General features: G+C 48.9%; 1 protein-coding gene across 3 annotated transcripts in view; it reads left to right on the top strand.

The window, feature by feature from the left end:
• TDRD3 (tudor domain containing 3) overlaps nt 1–16,976 on the top strand; it is a 139,347-nt gene that overhangs the window by 49,889 nt on the left and 72,482 nt on the right. For all 3 annotated transcript variants that reach the window (XM_077344125.1, XM_077344126.1, XM_077344127.1), the window contains exons 3-4: nt 6,404–6,469; nt 16,710–16,870. In XM_077344125.1, coding sequence (XP_077200240.1) covers nt 6,404–6,469; nt 16,710–16,870 — 227 coding nt within the window. The remainder of the gene's footprint in view (nt 1–6,403; nt 6,470–16,709; nt 16,871–16,976) is intronic.

Genomic DNA, 16,976 nt, shown 5'->3' on the forward strand with positions numbered 1-16,976 from the left:
TCCACAGTCACAGCATTTATCAATTTCACCACTTTAAATGGTCCCACAAACTTTGGACCAAGTTTCCTGGATTTCTGCTGGCACCTTAAGTTCTTGGTAGACAGGTAGGCTAAATCACCCACTTTCCAATCAGGGGCAGGTACCCTCTTCTTGTCAGCTTGAGCCTTATAGGCATCTTTGGCTTCCTTGAGGCTAGCAACGATTTCTGGCCAGCCCGTACTGATGGAGGCTGCCCATTTGTTTATGTCAGGGACCTCTGCGGAGCTAAGTCCCCAAGTGGGGGCTGACACTAAATCAGTTCCATACACCACCTTGAAGGGCGATACCCCAGTTGAGGAGTGGACCCCATTGTTATAGGCGAATTCAGCCAGTGGCAATAAAGAAACCCAATCATCCTGCTGGTGGTTGATAAAACAGCGTAAATACTGCTCCAGGATTTGGTTTACTCTCTCGGTCTGGCCATTTGACTCCGGGTGATAGCCCGAGGTGAGGGCTTGCTCCACACCCAATAGTTTAAGAAGCTCCCTCCAAAACTTGGAAACGAACTGGGGGCCCCGATCCGTCAGGACACGTGTCGGGATCCCGTGCAGACGTACCACGTGTTTAATAAAAAGAGAGGCCAGCTTTGGTGCTGAGGGCACGCCCGTACAGGGGATGAAATGAGCCTGTTTGGAAAAAGCATCCACTACAACCCATATGACAGTGTTCCCTTGGCTGGGGGGAAGGTCTGTAATAAAGTCCATAGTTACATCAGTCCATGGACGTGAGGGGGTGGGCTGCGGCTGCAAAAGTCCCTTCCTCTTGCCCCCAATTGGCTTTGAGGCAATACAAATGGGGCACCCCTGCACATATTTCTCCACATCTTTACGCAAGGATGGCCACCAGTACTGTCTCCTGACCAGGTGCAGAGTTTTCACAAAACCAAAATGTCCAGCGGTTTTGGCATCGTGGCAAAGTTTCAAAACCTTCCCCCGGGCCGCGGCAGGCACAAAGAGTCTTTCGCCTTTGAAAAAGAGCCCCCCCTTCTCAGACAAATCAGGGCGGAGGGAACAAAACTCTGGGTCAGTTGACAAGTCCTTTTGGACCCAGCCCCCTGGGATGGGCGTAACAGTCTTTGTGTGGCTGCGCGTCACAGCGGCCATCCCCAGTTGGGCGGGAGTAAAGACGGTATCTACCAATGGGTCTCGTTTGCTGTTGTACTGAGGCAGGCGCGATAGTGCATCAGCCAAAAAATTCAGTTTGCCAGGAAGATGCTTTAGGGAGAAGTTGAAACGAGCGAAAAACTCCGCCCATCTCATTTGTTTGGCTGAAAGCGAGCGGGGCTGTTTGAGTGCCTGAAGGTTTTTATGATCTGTCCAGACTACAAACGGGATTGTGGACCCCTCCAGCCAATGCCGCCACGTGGAAAGGGCCAATTTCACTGCAGCCGCCTCTTTTTCCCAAATTGCCCAATTTCTTTCTGCCGCTGAAAATTTCTTTGATAAATAGGCCAGGGGGTGCAATTTCCCGTCCCCCCCCTCTTGGAGGATCACGGCCCCCATTGCTACGTCCGAGGAATCTACTTGCACTGTAAATTGCTTAGAGGGGTCGGCATGGGCCAACACCGGTTCAGACGTGAATAACAGCTTTAGTTTGTCAAACGCCTCCTGACAGGAGGGAGTCCAAGGGAGAGGCGCCCCAGGTCGGCTTGCCGTCTTCCCCCCTTTGGTTTTTAACAAGTCAGTGAGGGGCAGCGCAACCTTGGCAAAGTTGGGGATGAAGGTCCTGTAAAAATTAGCGAATCCTAAGAAACTTTGTAATTGCCTCCTGGTGCGGGGAGGCTCCCATGCCAGCAAATCACGCACTTTGCCAGGGTCCATTTCGATCCCAGCCTGGGAGACCCGGAAACCCAAGAACTCCACTGCCTCGCGGTGGAACTCACATTTTGACAGTTTAGCAAACAACTGGTGCTTCCGCAAGCGGCGGAGCACTTCGCGGACCAGCTTAGTATGACTCTCAACATTCTCTGAATACACAAGAATATCATCAATGTAAACCAACACCCCTTGGTACAATAAATCATGCATAATTTCATTTATCATATTCATGAACACGCCCGGAGCGCCGGCGAGGCCGAACGGCATTACGGTGTATTCAAACTGCCCCAGGGGCGTATTAAAAGCTGTTAAATATTCATGCCCAATAGTTTAAGAAGCTCCCTCCAAAACTTGGAAACGAACTGGGGGCCCCGATCCGTCAGGACACGTGTCGGGATCCCGTGCAGACGTACCACGTGTTTAATAAAAAGAGAGGCCAGCTTTGGTGCTGAGGGCACGCCCGTACAGGGGATGAAATGAGCCTGTTTGGAAAAAGCATCCACTACAACCCATATGACAGTGTTCCCTTGGCTGGGGGGAAGGTCTGTAATAAAGTCCATAGTTACATCAGTCCATGGACGTGAGGGGGTGGGCTGCGGCTGCAAAAGTCCCTTCCTCTTGCCCCCAATTGGCTTTGAGGCAATACAAATGGGGCACCCCTGCACATATTTCTCCACATCTTTACGCAAGGATGGCCACCAGTACTGTCTCCTGACCAGGTGCAGAGTTTTCACAAAACCAAAATGTCCAGCGGTTTTGGCATCGTGGCAAAGTTTCAAAACCTTCCCCCGGGCCGCGGCAGGCACACTGTCATATGGGTTGTAGTGGATGCTTTTTCCAAACAGGCTCATTTCATCCCCTGTACGGGCGTGCCCTCAGCACCAAAGCTGGCCTCTCTTTTTATTAAACACGTGGTACGTCTGCACGGGATCCCGACACGTGTCCTGACGGATCGGGGCCCCCAGTTCGTTTCCAAGTTTTGGAGGGAGCTTCTTAAACTATTGGGTGTGGAGCAAGCCCTCACCTCGGGCTATCACCCGGAGTCAAATGGCCAGACCGAGAGAGTAAACCAAATCCTGGAGCAGTATTTACGCTGTTTTATCAACCACCAGCAGGATGATTGGGTTTCTTTATTGCCACTGGCTGAATTCGCCTATAACAATGGGGTCCACTCCTCAACTGGGGTATCGCCCTTCAAGGTGGTGTATGGAACTGATTTAGTGTCAGCCCCCACTTGGGGACTTAGCTCCGCAGAGGTCCCTGACATAAACAAATGGGCAGCCTCCATCAGTACGGGCTGGCCAGAAATCGTTGCTAGCCTCAAGGAAGCCAAAGATGCCTATAAGGCTCAAGCTGACAAGAAGAGGGTACCTGCCCCTGATTGGAAAGTGGGTGATTTAGCCTACCTGTCTACCAAGAACTTAAGGTGCCAGCAGAAATCCAGGAAACTTGGTCCAAAGTTTGTGGGACCATTTAAAGTGGTGAAATTGATAAATGCTGTGACTGTGGAGCTAGCTCTACCAAAAACTTATAGGAATGTGCATCCGGTTTTTCATTCCAGCCTGCTGCGAAGAGCTCCAGCCCCGGACGAGTGGCACCCTCCTCCATCTATGCCTGTTCCAATTTACATCGATAAGGACACCCACTATGAAGTCAACCAAATCTTAGACTCTCGCTTGCATAAGGGTCGCCTTCAATATTTGGTCGATTGGAAGGATTTCCCTTCTGGGGATAAAGAGTGGGTTGAGGCTGGGAATGTGAAGGCACCCCGTCTTCTCTCTCCCTCTGCGCCCTTGCGCGTGCTTCCGCCTCGGCTTCGATCTCTAGCTGAGCCCGGGCTCTGGCCAGCGCCTCAGCCGCCTCTGCCGTTGCTTGCGCGGCCGCCATGCCGTGCTCCTGCAGTGCAAACCCACCGCTCTCTCTCCGTGCACTGGTATCGTGTGCACCCCCACCGAGCACGTCCTTTAGCAGGCGTTGTGTTCGGCGTCTCTCCTCCGGATCCAGCCGACCCGAGAGGTCCTGCAGCCAGTTAGTCACCCTGTCCAGCTTGTACTGCAAGTCCTGTGTCTCACCCACAGGCTCCAGCGCGTAGCTAGGCAGTCCCAGGTGCTCCGGCCAACGTTCATCCCCAGTAGGGCGGTCGTATTTTGACAACCGCCTGCGCTGGGTGATGTGACGTTCCAAAAATTCCTCGGGTCCCGGGGTTGCCCCCGAGACAGCCCGCATCATGGCCGAGCTGTGCGGCCCCGCACCAGCGCCTTCGGCCTGGGAGAGGTCCCAATCCAGGCCCTCTCCCTGATCAGAAAAAGTATGTCCCTCGCCCTGCATTTTGCAGGTGAAAGGAGTTGTGAGATTTGACTTGATGTCAAGCGCACAGGAAACTCACAACAAAACTTATCCAAAAGAAAAATAGTTTTATTGATTAGCACTACACGCAATGGACTGAAAAGTCAAATCTGACTAGAAGCCAGATTTGCCTCAGCTTATCAATACATTTCTCCCGCCCAAAACTTGACAGTTCCCAAGGGGGGGAGGTGAGTGAGAAAAGACATATGTGAAACCAAAACAGGATTCCAAACTCCCATCCTTGAAAGAGGTAACAAACAGCCCTTTCTGCCCATAACAAGATAAGGTTAACATAACATCACTATTCTATTTTATTGCTTACAAACTACAAGGCCGGGACTAGCAGGCGCCGGGCCCCATCTAGTAATATAACTGACATGGAGGAACTCAGGCTAATTTATGACAGAGATTCTACAATCCTGACATCAGATGCCAATGGAAAATGTACTTCTGCCACAATGTTGTTAAAAACAGACAGTAGTGAAATGTAATGTCCCACAGTGATTGCCGGGTCCTTGGGTGCCTGTTGAAAGGAAGGGATGCTGCCTGTTGCCTGTCAGCAGCTTGCCTCTCCCAGCGGAGGCTTCTTGGGGTCGGAGAACCTTTGCAGCTCAGTGCCCTGATGGTGGGACACGCAACTCTCCCTCTCTCACATTCTCACTGACTCTGTGCTTTCACCCCGGTCCCTACTTAGCACCTTCTACTTATCCCTCTCTCAAAAGTCTGTCAATCACCGACTTCCCTCTTTCCAGCTGATGAGGGCATGGTGCTTGCTCAACAAACACTCCCGCCAGTCTGAACTCTCTCTGGCATTCTGGGCATCTCCTTTCCTCAAATGCAGCTGCATCCCGGGTTTCAATCACCCTTTCCCCTCCCGCCCTCTTGGTGTTGTTCCCCCCGCCGGCTTCTGTCTTACTTCTGTTAAGGCATTGTGCTATCTCTGGTGGTGAGCACTTTGACTCCCCAGGAGGGGCTTTGGGGGATCCCATCATCTCACAGCCTACTTCTCACAGTGGGTTTGGGTTTCGAGTGAGTCAGGTGGGTAGAGCCCTCTCAGTAATCTCTTTTTCCCCTTAAAAAACAAACAAACAAACAAACTGAGCTCTGGATGGAACAGCCTCCCTCTGGATAGGAGGACATCTGTCTTGGGTGGTTCTCACCACTTGCTAGGGGGGCAAGATCAAATTTCTCATGAGTCCACATCTGATCCCAAAATTGAAACAAATACCAAAATTACTGTGCAAGCTTATCCATGGCTGGAGGTTAGCTTCTTGGTTCTTGTTTTCATTTCAAAGATTTCTTGAAGCAAAAACCGACATATTTATCTAGACAAAGCTTGAGGGACAGGACTGGTCTTCTGTGTTGTCAGGCAATAATGATTCATAGGAGTAGGCAGTTCTTGGGCTGACAGCTTGAAGTCATTCTCAGGCTTCCTTGGCAGACAGCTGGTATGCAAATATATTTTTTGCTTTTATCTGCCCTGACAGTGGTGTTCTGACCGAGTAGTCCTGTCAGAGCTCTCTCAGCTCCACCTCCCTCACAGGGTCTCTGTTGTGAGGAAAAGAAGGGAAAGCAATTGTAAGCTGCTTTTGAGATTCCCTCAGGTAGAGAAAAGCGGGGTATAAAAAACAGTTCTTCTTCTACATGCATTGGGTTTTGTTTCATGAAATCTTTCTTCTCAACAATACTGTGGATGCGTACTCTGCCTCGTTTATGTCCTAGTCCAGAATAAACAAGAGTGACATCTCTGGAGTCAGATCTGCTGTTGTATATTTAGGACAACAGTATAGTAGTGTGGAACCAAATGAGAGCAATAAAATTGCACCAAAACTTCTAGAGCTCACCCCCCACATACCTCTGAAAGTGAAAGAGAGCCTGCAGACTGTCTCATTTTGGGAAGCAGCTACTTGTAGACTTGAAGACAAACCCCTCTTTTGTGTTAAGTCTTCAGCATTATTAGATGAGCTTTACCAAAATGTTATTAAATTGTGGAGAATGTTTTTAAGTTGTGTAAGTATTGGACCTGTTTTAAATGCTGCAAGGAAAACAGGGGCTTGATCCAACCTGCTTGATTGCTAGCACATACACTTATTAGTGGGGCTCACTGTGAAAAAGCAGGAGACTTCATTATTTCAAAATTACAACCCTTCCGCCCCACCAAGGAAGTCAGTACTCAAATGTACCTTTTTTTAAAACTTCAGACAGATTTAAGAGCCATTGGCAAGAAATTCCTTCCAAGTGACATCAACGGTGGAAAAGTGGAAAAGGTAAGAATATTGTTTGCTGCTTTGTCTTACAGCTCCCCCATTTCTCCCAGTTGGGCATTAAAGCCTCATCATTATTATCATAATTAATTATTTCATTATATTCCAGAATGCAGCCAGTTGGCTGGCTCAGGGCGGTAACTGATATATGCACAGATGCATATATAATAGATACACTTAAGTTTAAAATTATTTAAAAGCTGCCTCCTGTTTACAGTTTAAAATTTTACTGCTGGGGAGCTAGTCGCTGCTTGGAGGGTTTCGTTGGTTGGAGTGGTTCCCAGGCAGGAAGGCCAGCATCTTCTTGATGCTATTTCCTGGGCTCAACCATAGACCTGGCAGAACAACGTCATCTTCCAGGCCCTGCAGAACTGCTTAAAGTTCCTCAGGACCCTGATCTTGTCGCACCAGTTTTACCTCTTTGGGACCAGGGATCCTGAACATGTTTTGATGCTCCATCTCAATCCATTTGCACCGGTAAGGTGCAAATTGCTGTGACTGGTAAAGATGGTAAAATGTCTTGTGGGCAGCATTTGTGATCTGGGCCTCCATAGATAAGGAGGCATCCAAAATCACACCCAGGCTCTTTTGTTTTGTTTGTTTTGTTGGCTTGGCTTGGCTTGGCTTGGCTTGGCTTGGCTTGGCTTGGCTTGGCTTGGCTTGGCTTGGCTTGGCTTGGCTTGGCTTGGCTTGGCTTGGCTTGGCTTGGCTTGGCTTGGCTTGGCTTGGCTTGGCTTGGCTTGGCTTGGCTTGGCTTGGCTTGGCTTGGCTTGGCTTGGCTTGGCTTGGCTTGGCTTGGCTTGGCTTGGCTTGGCTTGGCTTGCTTGTGTGACACAGTGTATTGATGTAACAGAATTGATTTTTGCTATATATTCTGTGTCATGTAAGGAGTTCATAGTCTGGAAGAAGCTCACACCCTGAATAAATCTTTGTTGGTCTTAAGGATGCTACTGGACTCTGATTTTATTGTGCTATTTCAGACCAACATGGCTACCCATTTGAATCTACCCAGGCTCTTGACTGTGGTCAAAGGTGTCAAGAGGCAGGAGCTGTACTACTTCTCTCCCCTTCCCCCCAACATGCCAACCCAGCCAGAGGTCCTCCAACTTAGCTGGATTTAACTTCAGCTGACTCTGCTTGAGCCAGTCCACCATGACCTCCAGACACTTGGCCAAAGAATCTGGGGGTCACTCATCAACAGGAATAGTGTACTGGTGACAACCCAACCCCAAACTCCAAACCAGTTGGGTGAGGAGCCATAAACAGATGGGGAGAGCATAGTTCCCTATAAAACCACGCATACCAGGACCTGCCACTGGGCGGGTTCTCTCCCCTAGCACCACCCTCTGTCTCCAACCTTGGAGAAAAGTACATTGAATGGCTGTACCTTGAACCCCTACATTGGCTAGGCGTTGGGCTAGCAGCCCATGGTCAACTCTGTCGAATGCTGCTGTCAAGTCTAGCAAGAAGAGCAGTGCTGACCCACCTAGATACATCTCTCTCCAGAGATTGTAAGGGCAACCAGAGCCATCTTTCCCCCATGGGCAGTTTGGGATGTGGACTGGACTGGATCAAGAGCATGTGTTTTGTGCAGGAAGTTCTGTAGCTGTCCTACGACTGCATAATAAATCTCCTTATTCAGGAATGACAAGTGAAAAATCAGGCTGTGGTTGGCTGGGGTCAGCCCCAATTTTTTCAAAGGGGGGCTAATCATGGCCTCCTTTAATCTTTCCAGGAAAGTCCCTGACCTTGAGTTGGTCACACACATCTATCCAACCCATTAGATAAAGAAGAAGAAGAGTTGGTTCTTCGAGCAGTAATATCAGAGCTCTCTCAGCCTCACCCACCCCACAGGGTGTCTGTTGTGGGGAGAGGAAAGGGAAGGCGACTGTAAGCCGCTTTGAGCCTCATTCGGGTAGGGAAAAGCGGCATATAAGAACCAACTCTTCTTCTTCTTCTTCATATGCCGCTTTTCTTTACCCGAAGGAGGCTCAAAGGGGCTTACAGTCGCCTTCCCTTTCCTCTCCCCACAACAGACACCCTGTGAGGTGGGTGAGACTGAGAATAATAGAATCATAGAGTTGGAAGGGGCCATACAGGCCATCTTGTCCAACCCCCTGCTCAACGTAGGACCAGGCCAAAGCACCCTAAAGCATCCAGGAAAAGTGTGTATCCAACCTTTGCTTGAAGACTGCCAGTGAGGGGGAGCTCACCACCTCCCTAGGCAGCCTATTCCACTGCTGAACTACTCTGACTGTGAAAATTGTTTTCCTGATATCTAGCCTATATTGTTGTACTTGTAGTTTAAACCCATTACTGCGTGTCCTTTCCTCTGCAGCCAACAGAAACAGCATCCTGCCCTCCTCCAAGTGACAACCTTTCAAATACTTAAAGAGAGCTATCATGTCCCTGCTCAACCTCCTTTTCTCCAGGCTGAACATTCCCAAGTCCCTCAACCTATCTTTATAGGGCTTGGTCCCTTGGCCCCAGATCATCTTGGCCCCAGAGAGAGCCCTAATATCACTGCTCGGTCAGAACAGTTTATCAGCGCCTTAGCCCAAAGTCACCCAGCTGGCTGCGTGTGGGGGAGTGCAGAATTGGGCGTTCCAGATTAGAAGTCCGCACTCCTAACTACTACACCAAACTTGCTAGAATAGTTGTGAGGATAAAATGGAGAAGAGACATAAACTATCTCAGGTCCCCATAATGGAGGGTGGTGAGATATGCATGGAGTTTTCAGCCCTGGCCCGGCCTGGTGGAAGGCTCTGCCAGATGACGTCAGGGTCCTGTGGGAACATGCAAGCCAGAGCTGTTCTGCCAGGCCTATGGTTCAGGCCAAAGTTAACTTTGAGAAGACGCTGGCTTCTCTGTCCGAAAGTCCACCCCTGGGCAACATCTGAAGCGCTCTGTGTGGCTCTCCCCGGCAGAAATCCACCTCAGTATTTTATAGGAGGCCGCCATAAGTTTTCCAACTGGACGAGTTGAATTTTAAAGTGTATTTTAGTGATTTACTTGTATTTAATTTCTCTTGTAAGATGCCCTGAGCCCTTTTGGAGAATGGTGGGGTAGAAGTCAAATAATTACGTAAAATTAACAAAACAACCAAGGAACAATGCAGGACTTGGAATGACTGAATATGTCTCCATTGCTTCAATACTTCGCCCTCATCTTTATTCTTTGGGGGGACATATTTTATCCTGTGATGTTTAGAAAGTGAATTGGTAGATTCCCCCCCCCCCCCAAATTGGCATGAAAAGGGTGCTGGACAGATTGGCCAAATACAGCAATAAAGAATCCTTAATAATCCGTCAAACAAGCTACTTCAGTGTGGGAGTGCCTGAAGGCCGCTCAATGGAAGAGCTAGGCTTAAGCTCAGTTGCACTGTAGAGACCAACAAGGTCGAGAGCCCAGGCCCCCTTTGTCAGCTAACTTTAAATAAATGTCAGCCTATGCCGAGGCAAGGTCTCCTCAGTCAGCGGGGCAAGCGGGAGGACCGTCAACAGTCACTGCCTCCAAGTGCCGCTTGGTCGGCTGTTCGTATCTTCCTTGTTTCCAGAACTTGGCTGCCTGACAAAGTGCTACAGCGACTTGTGGTTTCCTGCTTTAGCAGCAAGACCTATTGCAGAGCCAATGCGGGGCTATTATAGTGATTGATTGATTGATTGATTGATTGATTGATTAGTTTATTAATCGGCCATCGGCCATTTCCAGCAAATGGACTGTACAGTACAAAAGTCAGTGGAAATTAAGACATCAAACTGATAAAATCCCAGGGAGTGATAAAAGTAATAAAAAGTTACACAGATAAAAGGAACCATAATGATTAGGGTTTTAATCCTATTAATGTTATAGTGATTTCACCATATTGTTCTGGTATCGCTGTATGTGCTGCCAAAGAATATTATAGTGATTCACCAACTGGCAGTGGGGCTTCTGCGGTCCGAAACAATGACAAATATGCAGGGAGTTTAAGTGACATTAAAGTCACATTTGTGCACAGCATAGACCTTAGACCAGGGGTAGTCAAACTGCGGCCCTCCAGATGTCCATGGACTACAATTCCCAGGAGCCCTTGCCAGCATTCGCGAATGCTGGCAAGGGCTCCTGGGAATTGTAGTCCATGGACATCTGGAGGGCCACAGTTTGACTACCCCTGCCTTAGACCCAACGGCCAGTGAGTCTTATATAGATTTGAATGCACAAATCTTGATCAGTCAGGGATGTGTCAGTGATTCCTTTTTTCTTTTCCCTATACGTTATCGTTATGCCGAACAAGAACACCAGATACAGAGTTCTCACAGAGCTGAATAAGATATCGATTGTCTGCTGAGCCCACAAACACGTATAATATCCGGCCCCCCCTTTGCACAAAGGAGTTGGTTGGATAACAGTAGAATCCTTATTCAGGGATCTTAGAAAATGCCTTACAATCTTCAGCCACAAGATGGCTGTGTGTGATTACTTTGGAAACACAATACTCCTCGTCTGTGCTCTGTAATGCAGTCTATAACTCCAAATAGGATTAAAACATCTCATCTGCAGAAACTATTGTTGTTGTTACAGTTAGAAAAGAAACCTGATGCACTTCCAAGTGTTTATACCATTTTAGACTCAATGGCTCGATGCCATTAGCCCATTTCTATAGAATCTACTGTTGGATTATTTTGCCTGAAGTGCTGTCACCGGCTAATGCTGGCCATCTTGTGCTGCCGTCATTTTTAACAAACGATTATAAAAATAAAATGGGGAGATTTTTTTTTTAGTGAGACGTTACTGTGTGTGATCTGGATCAAATGATCCTTTTTGGTTTTAGGGTGGGGGGTAGCCAAATTGTGACTCTCTAGATGCCGTGGCCTACAGTTACCAGCACTGGCAGGGGCTCATGGTAATTGTAGTTCATGGATATCCAAAGAGCCACAGTTTGCCCCCCCTCCCCTCCCGTTTTAGAGCAAAATTTAAGTCCAGAAGTATCTTACCAACCAGTGGAATTTTCGAGGGTATGATAGTTGGCATGTTGAGTTTTGAGTCGCCAATACTTTTATACCTTTGAACGTTTTGTTGGTGTCTCAGGTACTACTGGATATGACCTTTGTTCTTCTGGCGGTGGTGGAAAGTGCTGTCCAGTCCCAGCTGAATTATGGCTGCCCCATAGAGGGGGCTGGCCATCCCTGGCCTTCCTTGGTGGTCGCCCAACTCTAGTTCCCGAGATCTGATGGGATCAAGCTAAACTGGGCGCTCCAAAGTGAGGGCAGTTTTTCTGCTTCAGGCTGCTGTGGCTGCCCCCTGGAGTGATTTCAGGTTTTAGACTCTGAAGTCATTGCATGATGGTGGTGGGGATGTGTATTGCATGGGTCTGGTGCACATTCCAAAGCGGCAGTGGTGAAAAAGGTGTGTGCACTGACATTCTGCTGTTGAATAATAAAAGGCTGTCAGTATAATGACACACAGAAAACAGATGTATCAGGACAGTGGCTCTATTTGCAATAAACAAACATTCTTGGATGACTCAGTAATGAGGAAGAAGAAGGGGCAAACTCAAGCTAAAGAAGGAGACGGTGGCTGGGGCCAAACTCCCTTGTACAGTAGTAGATAGCATCAAAGAAGCACCCAAGAAAAGTGTGTATCCAGCCTTTGCTTGAAGACTTCCAGTGAGGGGGAGCTCACCACCTCCTTAGGCAGCCTATTCCACTGCTGAACTACTCTGACTGGGAAAATGTTTTCCTGATATCTAGCCTATATCGTTGTACTTGAAGTTTAAACCCATTACTGCGTGTCCTCTCCTCTGCAGCCAACAGGAACAGCATCCTGCCCTCCTCCAAGTGACAACCTTTCAAATACCAAATTGGCTCTCAATAAAGAGGGCTATCATGTCTCCTCTCAACCTTTTCTCCAGGCTGAACATTCCTCGTCTGCATTTCATGAGGAGGTTTAGGGTAAATCCCTGTTTTCTCATAAGCTCTCCCAGCGGTTTGTCAAGGGATTAACAAATCTGTTTCCAACTTCTCCTAAAATTACCCCTCAGTGGTCCCTTTCATTGGTTCTGGCTGCTCTGATGCACCCTCCCTTTGAGCCTTTGGGGACTGTCCCTTTGAGTCTACTCTCCAGGAAGACGGTGTTCTTACTTGCCATTACGTCAGCAAAGCGAGTGAGTGAGGTTGGTGGACTTAGGGTAGACCCACCCTTTCTGAAACTTTTTCCTGCCAAGGTCATATTATGTCCTGACCTGCAGTTTCTCCCCAAGGTTGCTTCTAGTTTTCACCTGGCGCAACTTATCACCTTGCCCAGTTTCTTTCCCAATCCAGCTTCCAATTCTGAGAGGTCCCTTCATACATTAGATGTCAGGAGGGCCTTGTTATATTATTTAGACAGGACGAAAGGCTTTAGGAAATCACAAGCTTTATTTGTCTGCTATTGGGGACCCAATTAGGGCAATGAGGCCTCTGCCAATACATTGGCTAGGTGGATGGTCTCGGCCATTAAATTTGCCTACTTGGCTGCAAACACCCCTTGCCCTCTTGACTTGCAGGCCCACTCCCTGCAGGCCATGGGTTCTTCAGCTGCTTTCCACCGGAGGGTTCCTATGGTAGACATCTATTGAGCAGCTACCTGGGCAAGGGAAGAAACATTCGTGAAGCATTATACCATCGACCTCCAAGACAAGAGAGATTCCGAATTTGGCAGAGCGGTCTTGCAGTCCTTGTTTTCATAAGGGCTCATCCCACCATCCTTCAGGCAAAAGCTCGTGAAGGTCCCAATGTAGGGCTGCACATCAAGACCGACAATGAAAATGGGGTTGCACTTACTTGTAAGACCCATTATGCACGGGGGTTTTAGCGCACATTCGGGGTGGAATGGCGGCGACTAAAATCACGGATAACGCACGGAGCCGGCTGCAACCGGCTGCAGCTTCGGTGCATGCCGCCGAAAAAGCCGCGTCAGTGAAACGCGGAAGAAAGCGCAGCTTCCGGGTGAGCGGGGCGCAACCAGAAGCAGCGCCCGGATCGGCGCGTGCATAATCGGTTACTCTGGGTTTTGCCGCCGTCGCGCCCCGCCCCGTGTATAACCGGTATGCGTCGCGTCTTCCCCCTCCGCTTTTTCGATGTGACCCAAATTCGCCGTTTCGGCGGCCGTGCATAATGGGCCAAACAGACACACATTCCTACCCACCGTCCCCGCTATCAGCCGTGTCTTGTGGGGTTCCGGCCTGGGCTCACGGCGGCAGGTTGGAACTGAGGCATGAGGGGGTGCTCCGTTGGGGTCACGTGTGCGTTCTGGCGGGAAAATGCACGCACGCGCACCATGTCGGAACAGTAGCGTCCCCTAACTGGGCTAAAGCTTGAAAAGCATGTTCCGCGGCAGGCCTGTGATTGCACAGTCCCAATATGTGTCTGCACACAAGACCTCAATGAACAACGCTTACAGGTAAGGGCAACCCCGTTTTGTGTTGCCCCAAACTGAACACAGGACCCGCACCTCGCGCAATCTGGAAACTATACTTCTTTTGATACAGCCCAAAATCCCATTTGCCTTCTTAGGCCACCAAGTCACACTGCCCAACACACTGCCGGTCTGTGTACTTGCCAGATCTTTGTCTTTGAACAGTTTTTAACAGTTTTGAGACACTTCCAGGATTTTGAAACCAGTTTGCTATGTAAGGTGAGACACTACAGTTCAAGGAACAAGCCCAGAGTACCTGACTATTTGTATAGGAACTGGGTGTCATGATAAGGTCTCAGGCCATTGGGGACTCCTCAGGAACAGAGATGAGCAGTGAGACCATGGCAGAATCCCAGCAGGGTGAGATGGAAGGGCAGGCTGCTCAAGATTCAGGAGCTCCACAGCCTTGCAACCCATCTGACCACCCATCCTGGGACCAGATTCTCAGGCTCTGTGTCTCAACTGCTAACTAAAAGGCACAGCACATGGTTGGTCAGTGGCCACCAGCTGAAGGTAGATGAGTCTTCAGGACGCTAGCTAGCACCTGCATGAAGAACTTATTTAAAGGCTGTTGGGATGACTTATAGACATGGACACAATCATACATTGTTCTTGCTGCCACTCAACTTGCTTGACTCCTGAAACTTCTGACTGTGGGCTGGACCGTGATGACCCTGGAGATCCCTTCCAACTCTATGATTCTATGAAGGAGGAGGAGGAGGAGGGGGAGTCCTGATATTACTGCTCGGTCAGAACAGCTTTATCAGTGAAGAAGAGTTGGTTCTTATATGCTGCTTTTCTCTACCCAAAGGAGGCTCAAAGCGGCTTACCTTCCCTTTCCTCTCCCCACAACAGACACCCTGTGGGGTGGGTGTGGCTGAGAGAGTGCTGATATCACTGCTCGGTCAGAACAGCTTTATCAGTGCCGTGAGGAGCCCAAGGTCACCCAGCTGGTTGCATGTGGAGGATTGCAGAATCGAACCCAGCACACCAGATTAGATGTCCGCACTGCTAACCACTACACCAAAGTGGCTCTTTTCTTGGATTGCCCCCTGCCTAATTGCTTGGGACTCCTGGCTTTTGACGTGGCCTTCTCTGACCCTGCTTACCTTCTCACCAGCTCTGCTCTGATCAGCCAGCCATGATGACAGCCTGAGCCAATACACTGGGCAAAATTGCCCAGCACAGAAATCAACCATAGTCCTCCACTGCAGTGGTCTGGGGACCAGTATCAGTCTGTAGATCCGTCGGTACCAGGCTGCGGCTCCTCCGCGTCTTCCTCCCCGGCTACTACCTGGGGGGCTGCCCTGCCACTCTTCTGCCGGCTCAACTTTAGTGCTCTCCGGCGGCCGCCATGGCTGGGGCTCCCCCTTGGCGTGGCACTGTGGGAAAGCAAGTGGAGCAGGGGCTCAGGCGGCAGCAACATCCCTCGGCAAAAGACTACCCCCCTCCCCGCCTGGGCCTCAGTAAAATAGTCAAGCGTTGACCAGTCCCTGGTGATTAAAAGGTTGCGTCCACTGCTCTACTGGGAGTAGGGAAGAGCAGCAAAGTTTGGATTCACAAACTGAATTCAAACCATGTTTGGCAGTGTTGTGAAGGGCATGGAAAACCCTTACAGCATATATCCAGCTTACATTTTGAACCTCATCTGCTGGTGCACTTCCGTGGGCCAACTGCGCTCTTTGGCAAACTCCTCACTCCTGACTGCCTGCCAACAGTTGGTTCACGGGCTTTCTCTGCGGCAGGAGCTGGTCCTAAGAGTGACTTTGCTTTCTGCACCCAGGAAGGGGCATGTGAAGCAGTCTTATATCACAGTGTAAAGACCTCTTGGCCATTCTGGGTGTGTTATCTTCATCTTGTGTACTGTTATTTATCTAGATTTGTTAGATTGTGTACCCGATGCTGCTTTTGTTGTCTGCCTTGAGTCTTAAGGAGATGGAATAGGATATGAATACCTGCTGTCGTTTTCTTGGAGTTTCCTGGTCTGCTGCTGTATCTTTGGGACTGGTAATCTGTGCTTGGTTGTGGCAACTATTTGGGGACCAGGTTGTCTATAACTGTTTGGAATGGTGCTAGTACCCCTTCTGCTTTCCCTTTTAGACTCCTTAAGAACATAAGAGAAGCCAAGTTGGGTCAGGCCAGTGACCCATCCAGTCCAACACTGTGTCACACAATGGCCAAACCCCAGGTGCCATCAGGAAGTCCCCCAGTGGGGCCAGAACTCCAGAAGCCCTCTCTTTGGTGGCCCCTCATGCACCAAGACTACAAGAGCATCCCTGCCCCAGACAAAGTGTTCCATCTATACTTTGTGGTGAATAGCCACTCATGAACCTCTGCTCCATATGTTTATCCTTGTGAGTAAAGGACTCCATCAGCAAAAGGGTTGTAAGGATGCATTGGTGAGGTTGTTTTGATAGAAGGCATCAAATCCCTCTTTTATTTGCAGGCGGTGTGGCTATACTTGGATACAGAAGGCTGTATCTCACATTCCCAAAGTAAAACCGATGCTTTGAAAGTGGCTAGGCTGTGGTAGTTGCCAAAGGCTGAAACATGTTATTGCTTTCCAATACCAGATGTTCATGGTCCTGCCAAGACCCGAGTAAGGAGGGTGCCATAGCTTTGCTAGACAAAGTGGTTGTTCTGATTACGAAAAACTGAGTTGCAACTAAAAGGGTGTCTTTTTAATAAAATGCATAAATAAATGCTTGCTTGCCAGGACCAACATTTGTGACTACAGCAAAAAAAAAAAAAAAAGGGTATAAAATCAAATTATAATTAAAGACCATTTTGTGCTTCCTCTTTGCAGCTAGAAGGTCCCTGTGTCCTGCAGATCCAAAAAGTTCGCAATATTGCTGCACCAAAGGATAATGAGGAATCTCAGGCTGCCCCCAGAATGCTGCGCTTGCAGATGACAGATGGGCACACAAGCTGCACGGCAATAGAATATAATTACATGTCAAAAATAAGGTAAATAATTCTGATTCTGGCATTTGGATGCTTTGTACATCACGAGTCTCATCCTTGCAAACAAATAGAGGAAACAGGTGTGAGTTAAAGCTCTTAAGAAACAAAT

Source organism: Paroedura picta, chromosome 6 (assembly GCF_049243985.1).
Source record: "Paroedura picta isolate Pp20150507F chromosome 6, Ppicta_v3.0, whole genome shotgun sequence".
In the NCBI taxonomy this organism is placed as follows: Eukaryota; Metazoa; Chordata; class Lepidosauria; order Squamata; family Gekkonidae; genus Paroedura; species Paroedura picta.